Source organism: Orycteropus afer, unplaced genomic scaffold (assembly GCF_000298275.1).
Source record: "Orycteropus afer afer isolate SDZICR_OR568_19922 unplaced genomic scaffold, OryAfe1.0 scaffold00083, whole genome shotgun sequence".
NCBI classification, from domain to species: domain Eukaryota; kingdom Metazoa; phylum Chordata; class Mammalia; order Tubulidentata; family Orycteropodidae; genus Orycteropus; species Orycteropus afer.
In genome coordinates this window covers 670,800-679,570 of record NW_006921670.1, presented here as the reverse complement: position 1 = coordinate 679,570, position 8,771 = coordinate 670,800, and the positions used below count along the sequence as shown (strand labels likewise).

The window sequence follows — 8,771 nt, the reverse complement described above, 5'->3', positions numbered from 1 at the left end:
CACCATGCCTAATTGAGAATCACTACAGCTCCCCCTTCTTTGTATCTGGTGGGGACCGCTGGAGAGGGCTAGGGATGCCAGGGACCCTTGGCTAGGACCAGTGCTGGGAGGAGACTGGCAGCAAGGAGGAAGGCCAGGGCCCTTGCATCCATTGGGAGGATTTGAACGTCACAGAGAGCCTCATTTTCAGAAAACCCACTGTGTGAATTCCCAAGCTCAGACACAGCCCTAAGGGGGCAATTACCCCTGAACCTCCCCCAACCACCACCTCTTAGCTTTGGTAGGTGCATTTAAAAGCCAGAGTGGCAACTTCTGAGTGTGGAAACAGGAGACTAAGAGCTCAGAGGTCTGGACTCCTTGCTTGCTGCGAGCCTTCTCCTCATTGTGGGAAAGCCTGCCCCAGACGCCAATTAACTCTCAGAAGTTCACTTGGGGGTCTGGAGTCAGAGCTGCTGGCCCAGCGCCCTCAGCACTCCCAGAGAGAAAACAGCTAGTTATGATATAAACACGACTTGTTGATTAACAGCTCATTTTCCATGAACCAGCCCTGAGTAGGGGAAAGAACAGGAAGTCAGACATCTAGGCTCAACTCCTACTTACCTGCTGTGTGACCGCGGGCAAGTGGCTTAGCCTCTCTGGGCTTCAGTTTCTTCATCTGTAAAATGTGGCTGGTGATGAATGCCAGATATTAAAACCACATCTGGAAAGTGAGCCTCTGGATCAAGTCATTGCCAGAATGTTCTGGGTCTCAGTTTCCTTACCTGCCCAATGGGTACAGAATCTGGTTCATAGAGACATTTGGGAGTTTAAACAAATAATGCCTGTGAAGTGTTCAGCACACTGGGCCTGAGGAAGAAAAAAACCCATGGACAATGCTCCCTACATCCCTGGGTGACCAGAGGATCACAGGAGGTGACATCTGTGAACTGTCTTGCACAAACCCTAAATGAATATTAGTTTAGTTTTCACTCCCTTTCTCCTCAACAAGAGACTTTGGGGAGAGTGGGTGATTACATGGCTGGCATTGCTTGAAGGCAGGGCATGTCCGTAGCCCCGTGCAGGCTCAGGGGCTCCATGGGGAGGGGTGGACGGAACTGATGGCACTGACATGGCGGGAAGCTTGGCCAGGAAGGAAGCCAAGCAGTCCCAGGGGAACAGACACTGGGGCAAGAGCAGCTGCTTTGCAGACACTTTGTTGGTTGCCTTTGAGTGGCCCTGTCCCGTGTCTTCCCCGTGGTGGTTGGTGTTTGAGCCCATTGTTGCCACTGTCATGTCTCATGGAGCGTTCCCCCTGTTTTTGCTGACCCCCCACTTTGCTATGCATGTTAACTCCAGTACCGTACGTGGGTGCAGCACCAGGGGGTGGTCAGGCACTGAACTCCACCTACCCTGGCAGCCCAGGGAGGCGGGTGCAGGTGAGCAGACGGAGCTGTGCTACCCTCTGCGAATTGGGCTCGGTGCTCGCTTCCAAGCACTGCTGCCTGGGGGGCTGCTTTCCTCCTCCCCAAAGAGAGGGAGGGCACCGCCTAACGTCTGCACAGGTTCGGTGCTCAGTACAGGCTGCTTTGCAAATCCCAGGCTGTTTCCAACCTCAATCTGATTCCCCGCCTCCCCCCAGGATGCCCAGAGCCGAGGCCCCCCACGCGGCTGGCGGGCAGAGCGATGGAGGCGAAGGTGAGGAGGCAGAGCCAGAGGGGATGTTCAAGGCCCCCAAGGACTCCAAGAGGAAAGCCCGGGACTACCTCCGCCTGGCGCCCCTGTGGCTGGCCCTGGTCGTGCTGGCTTCAGTGGGGGTCTTGCTCTGGTATTTCCTAGGTAACCATGTGGGCCCACGGGCAAAGGCACCTGGGGAGGGCTTGGGGAGGCCATGGGGGCACAGCCGGAGGGACCAGGATTCCAGGCTCAGCAACACTTGACAATGCACTGTGCAACCTTGGGCAAGTCACTTGCCCTCTCTGAGCCCCCTTTCTGCCCTGTGAAATGGCAAAGCTGTGGATCCTACTTTCCAAGTCGTTCCCTGCTCCAGCCCATTGTGAATTGAGCCCAGCACCCCGTTCTCGTGAACCAACAAGCCAAAGGGAGTGTAAACACTGCCCTCCCTTGCCCACAGCCCTCCTGGGTCACCCCTTGGGCTCAGAGCCAGCCCATCTCTCCTAGCGGAGGCTCATGGCACCTGGGCGTCCGGGTACCAATTAGTAACTCTGCTCACTTGAGCCCAGCCTGCTACTTCTTTAGGGCAGGGACCTAGCTCTGTCATCTCTACGTCTCCAGGCCCCAGCACAAATGAGGGAAGAGTGTGTGTGGGGGGGAGACACAGGACTCAGGCCTCTGGGGGGTGTTTCATGCCCCAGCGTGGGTATATGGGGAGCCAACAACTCCAGAAAGGTAGGCTTGGAATTGGAGACTAGCTGGCTTGTGGCCTCTCCCCTGCCCTTAACTTTGGCCCTCCCTTCCCAGAATCGCCGGGAGCTCTGGTGGTACAGTGGTTATGACATTCAGCTGCTAACCAAAGGTCAGCAGTTTGAACCTACCAGCTGCTGTGCAGGAGAAAGATGAGGCAATCTGCTTTCGTAAAGATTGACAGCCTTGGAAACCCTATGGGGCAGTTGACTCTGTCTTCTAGGGGCACTGTGAGATGGAACCAACTCATTGACAGAGTTTGGTTTTGGGGTTTTCCCAGTGTCACAACCCTCAGTCCCCTGGAGTCCATGCTCTGGGCCCATTCATTCATCCACCTTCTATTCATTCCCTCATTCATTCAACATTCTTTGAGCACCTGCTTTGTCTTGCTCTAAAACGGATGGGGACTGCATCTTTTTCCTTTGCCTCTTGGCGATGGGGGAGCTCTGGTAGCATAGTGCCTAAGGCACTGGACTGCTAACCAGAAGGCTGGCGGTTCAAACCCACCAGCCATTCCTCAGAAGGAAGATGGGGCCATCTACTTCCGTAGTGATACCGCCTCGGAAACCCAAGGAGGGGTCACTATGAGTCGGAGCCGACTCAACAGCAGTGAGTTTGGTTTGGTTTGTTTTTCTTGGCCATGTGCAGTAATAGAGAAACCACATTACATGATATCTGAGACAATGCTCCCAGACTCTGTGGAAGATTCATTCATTCAGTGCTGAGCACTTCCTGTGTGTCAGGCTCGGTGCCAGGCTCTGCTGCCAGCCTCATGACTTAGTTGCAGAGTCAGACACAATGGTTATCATAGAGCATAGTGTATGCTAGAATAGGGGAGCCCCAGAGGGCTTGGGGGAGCCTGTGACAGGGACAACCTACTTGCCAAAGTGATCAAAGACATCCATAAACATCCTGCAATAGTTAAATAGTCTTTTCACTGGTTTTCCCATGGAAGGAGCTCCAATGGTGCAGTGGTTAAGACATTTGGCTGCTAGCCAAAGCATCAACGGTGACAACCCATTAGCTGCTCTGGGGAAGAAAGATGGGACAGTCTGCTAGCATGAAGATTTACAGCCTTGGCAACCCAATGGGGGTCACTATGAGCCAGAATTGACTCGATGGCAGTGAGTTTGGTTTGAGTTTTGGAACTCTCATAGAGGGGTGTCAGGCCTTCTGAAAGGGTTTGGGGGACCCGTTTTGTAGCAGCTATCAGGGAAATCTGCCTAGACCCATTCCCAGAGGGGGTTGGCGCGAGGGTAGGCTGAACTGGCCTCTCAACTGACGCTGTCAGGAATCCCAGGTTTGGCACAGACCCGCTCGTGAGGCCACATAGGGTGGACTGTGACTGCGCAGAGGAGTGTTGTGGGCGGGGAGTCTACGCTGCGCACACTTCGCCACCAGCAGGAAACCAGCGCCCCAAATAGCGCCAGGGCTGCTGGGCCTCCTTGGGCAGCAGTGTAGCGGGATAATTAGTCTTCAGGGTAAACCACAGAGCAGCAGGGTGGAGGGCAGGAACCCGCAACCCATTGTCTTTCTTTGCAGAGGACACTAATTCCTTTTGATTGCACTCTGAAGCCCCCCGGGGAAGGAGGGCTGCCCCACACGTCTAGGACCCTGGCTGAGAGCTCCTAAGCCTTCGAGGGGGCAGACAACCTCGCCATGGGTCGAGGGACTTGGGCCCAGCCTTTGCTCCAGATGCATGCTGGGTCCCGGGCATGGAGATGAGTGGACATGCTTGGCCTGGTGGAGCTCCCCACCTGCAGGGGAGATGAACAAAGGCCCAATGGGTGGAGCAGGATGAGCCCAGAGTGAGCCATGAACCACTAGGCTTGAGAGGCGGCCTGGGCAGGAGCTGGCTCACCCAGGTGCCCGATGCGATGCTTGGTGCTCATGGGAAATGGGGATCCAGGCTCGGCCCCTCAGTGCTGCCAACACGTACTCTGTGCCCCTCTAGGTAGGTTCCTGCTTCCCTCCCAGCACCTCCCTTTCCCTCCTCACTTTCCCTTTGCCTCCTGCTTCAATGAGGACTGCTCAGAAGTCCCAGAGACCCCACCACACACCTTCCAGCTGCCCCCACATCCCACTCAAAGCCAGCCTCCTCCAGGTACCGGGTCCCAGCCCCTCTGGCCGCCACACCATGGCCCAGCACCACTTCCATCCAACATGCTCACTGCTCCTACAGCCAGCATCCTCCCCCTCAACACCCTGACTCCCCTTCTCCCCTAGGCAGCAAACTCCTCCCGAGAAACTCTGTCCACGCTGCTGCCTCCACGTCCACCCTTAGTCTCTCCGGGACCCTCCCCGGTCTGGCTCTCCCTCCCCAGCTTCAGGCACCCTTAGCAAGGCTGCCAGTGATGCCATGTTGCTAAATCCAAAGGCCAGTTCTGTGTCCTCCAGGAACCTGACCATCCACGCACTGGACTCCACCCCTTTCCCCACAGCCTCCACCTCCAAACCCTGTCTCCCCACCCCACTCTGCTGCAGGGTTTTCTGTTCCCCCCAATGTCTTCGGAGGAGGCCTCTCCCTCGCCTTCAGCTACTTGCAATGATCTCATCCCTGGGGCTTCATCTAAAAGTCTCTCACACCCTGAGGATTCCCGAATTTGCATTTCCAGCCAGGGCCTCTCCCCTGAGCTCCAGACTCTAAACCTGGAGCCCTGCTCCTCCAGAGGTGCACGGAGCCGCTCGCACCCCACATGTTCTGGTTGCAACCCCTGTCTTCTCCAAACCTGTGCCCCTGGTGGGGCCCTTTCCTCCTTCCTGGCACTCCTCCCTTAGCCCTCTTTTCCTCCTCTAGCAGGAAACTGGTTGCCCTTGAGTCCACTAGGACTCATGGCAACCTTGTGTGGGTCGGAGCAGAACTGTGCTCCACAGGGATTCAATGGCTGATTTTTCAGAAGAAGATCTCCAGGCCTTTTTCCCGAGGTGCCTCTGGAAAGACTTGAACCTCCAACCTTTGAGAGCAATAGCCATTTGCACCATCTGAGGACTCCTTTCTCCTATATATATGTTGAAAAAAAAAATTCAATGCCACTGAGTCCATTCCAATTCATAGAGACCCCCACTGGATTTCCGGGGCAGTAAATCTTTTTGAAAGTAGACTGTCCAGTCTTACTTCCATGGAGTAGCTGGTGGTTTTGAACTGCTAGCCTTCTGGTTAGCAGTTAAATACCTTAGGCACTACACCACCAGAGCTTCTTTTTCTCCTATATACTACCCCCAATTTGCTACCAACCCTGATAATCTCTAAGTTCAAAATATATCCAGAATCTAATCACTTCTTGGGAGCTCTGGTAGCATAGTGGCTAAGGCACTTGCCTGCTAACCAGATGGCTGGCGGTTCAAACCCACCAGCCACTCCTCGGAAGGAAGGTTGGGCAATCCTACTTCCATAGTGATACTGCCTCGGAAACCCAAGGAGGAGTTGCTATGAGTTGGGGCCGACTCGACGGCACATAACAACAACAACAACAACAATCACTTCTTGCCCTCTCCACAACCACAGCCTGGTCCAGGCCTCTATCACCCTATCACCCCCTCATCCCTCATCTGGACAGCTACAGTGGCCTCTTCACTGGTCTCCCTGCTCCTGTCCTTGCCACCTTCAAGTCTATTCTCAATACAGTAGCAGAGAAATCAGTTTATAAAGGAAATGAAATCATTAACCCCCCCCCCACACACACACACACACACACAGCTCCCATCTCTCTCAGAGTCAAAACTGAAGTCCTCTGGGGCTTATGGGGCCTTCCGTCACCCCCAGACTCCAACTCACTTCTCCCTGTTCTTCCTCTTGCTCGCTCTTTGGGGTTCCTCAAACACGCCAGGCAAGCTTGCTTGGGGCCTTTGCACATGCCAGTCCCGCTGCCTGAATGCTCTCTCCCTTGGAGCACATCCACACAGCTGGCTCTGTCTTCTTCCTGGGCCTCCACGTTTGTAATTGCAACCCTGTCCAGCCCCTTATCCAACAGCACTTCCCGCTTTGACAGGTTATAGTCTGTGTCTGTGGTTAGTTATCTGTCTTCCTTGCTGGACTATGAACTCTTAAGAGCTTTTTTTTTTTTTTTTTTTTCTTTATTGTTTTGATCATTGTTATACTGACCTGGTCCCAGGTACTTTAGACCAGTACCTGCAAATAGTAAGTTGTCAATCAATGCAGGTTGAATGAATGAATCAATGAATAGAAACGAGTCTAAACCAGGGCTATGGATCCACACTCTATAAACCAGCCCAAACCGAGCTTTAACAAAATGGAAATCTGATGACATTACCCTTAATTCTAACTCTTTCGTGGGTTCCCTCGCTCACTGAGTAAAGATCAAAATCCTCTCTTAAGGGCCTGCTCAGCCCAGCCCGACTGACACCCTAGCCTCTTGCTGCACCACCGTTCCCATTTCTGACAGCTCCAACCAAACAGGTAGTTAACCTCTCAACTTGCCATGGCCCTTCTTGCTCAGGGCCTTTGCTCATGCTGTCCCCTCTGCCTAGAAGGCACTTCTTTCCTTTTCCTTTTCTCAGTTTACTTTCTCAGTCCTCGTACCTCAGTGCTAAGGTCATCCCAGTCCAGGACAGGTTTCTGTCATCTCATCTCAGAAGCACCCTGTGTTTCTCTTAGTGGCACTCCTCACAGGTGGAGCCTACATGATGTTGGAGTAATACCTGTCCCACCCACCACTGCTGCGCCCATGTGGGTTTCCAGGCCTTCATATCCTCTGTGTCCTGGACCGGTCACCGTGTCAGCCTCTTCTGACTAGGACATCATCCATCTGGGGACCCCTCTCCTCCCAGGCACTTTGGGCCAATTTAGCATCAAATAAACTTTAGGTGACAATGACATTGAAAAAAGGATGGAGTCTTGGGGTTCAGGACTCTGAGGCTGAGCTGAGGGTTTCAAGTGGCAGGAGAAGGCATGGGAGGACAGGAGCCCTTCCTGTCTGTTCCCTTGGCTAACCCTGCCGGCTCTTTTCCGGGCAGGGTACAAGGCGGAGGTGACGGTCAGCCAGGTGTACTCAGGCAGCCTCCGGGTGCTCAATCGCCACTTCTCCCAGGACCTTGCCCGCCGAGAGTCCAGTGCCTTCCGCAGCGAAACTGCCAAAGCCCAGAGGATGGTAGGGAAGGATGGAGGGGTTGGGAGGGGGGCGGAGGGAGAGGCTAGGAGGGAGAGGGGAGGAGTCTGATCATACCAAGCCAATTGCTCGGTCCATGCAGAGCACTCACTGGGAGCACGGCCCTGTTCTGGGCATGTTGTCCTTGTTAGGTGCAGTCCAGCCGGCTCTGATTCATAGCGACCCCATAGACAACAGAACGAAACACCGCCTGGTCCTGCACCAGCCTCACAATCCTTGCTATGCCTGAGCCCATCGTTGCAGCCACTGTGTCAATCCATCTTGTTGAGGGCCTTCCCCTTTTTTGTTGACCCCTACTTTACCAAGCATGATATTTAGGCATGATATGACATCTAGGCATGTTCTAGGCATGATGGGGGAAATATTGAGAAGGGGGACCTGGTACAGGGTAGAAAGTTAATGGGCTCTCGTATCAAAGGCACTTGAATTAAATCCTGCTGGGCTATTTGCTAGAAGTGTGACTTCAGGAAAGTGAGCACAGTGCATCCGAGGATGCGAGGCCCCACCCACATCCCTGGGCACTCACCTTCCCTACGTGGTGATGGCTGATTGCTGGGGTGGACTTCCTGCTGTAAGCCCTTGCTTCTCGCAGCCACAGGGCCACACTCCGCCCAGCAGACCAGAGGGGTTGGGAGTTCATGTGCCCAGGAGCAACACTCAGCCAATGAGAGGTGCGAGCTGGTGGGTAAACACCCCGGGCTCCTTGGCCTTTGGTGGTGAGGCAATTCTGAGGATGCTCACGTCAGCTCCCAGAGGTCCTTGGTGGGTTGAGCCTCAGTTGCCTACAGCTCTAACCTGCTCATTAATAGCCCCTATTGGCTACCCCTCTTCCCCATCTCCTTTCCTCACTTCCCAACCAGTGTTTCCTGCAATCACCTTCAGATAAACTCTCACCCACTTGCCTCATGTCCTTGACTTAGGGACATGATCTAAAGTCTCTGTTTCTTCATCTGGAAAGTGGATCTAATGGTCACTGGGCCTGCCTCATTGGGTGGGGCAAGAAAGACGACCATGTGGACATCATCTCCATGCTGTTCAAAGAGCTTTATGCACACACATCTATCACCTGGTCCTGCCATCAGTACCGTAACTGAAAACGTGCACAGACCACCCAGCAGATTTCCTTATCAATGGCTGTGCCAGAGGCCACTTCAGGGAGACAAGGAAGGGCACTCAGCAGCTGAGTGGACTTTTCAGAGTCAAGTTCACAGAGGGAGAAAGAAAGCCACAGGTGCTGGGGTAGAA

At 54.0% G+C, this 8,771-nt stretch overlaps 1 protein-coding gene across 1 annotated transcript in view; it reads left to right on the top strand.

The window, feature by feature from the left end:
* Positions 1-1,619: 1,619 nt before the first annotated feature.
* The window catches only part of TMPRSS6 (transmembrane serine protease 6), a 49,814-nt gene continuing 42,662 nt past the window's right edge, over positions 1,620-8,771 (top strand). The window contains exons 1-2 of the mRNA XM_007941632.2: positions 1,620-1,815; positions 7,375-7,508. Coding sequence (XP_007939823.1) covers positions 1,620-1,815; positions 7,375-7,508 — 330 coding nt within the window. The remainder of the gene's footprint in view (positions 1,816-7,374; positions 7,509-8,771) is intronic.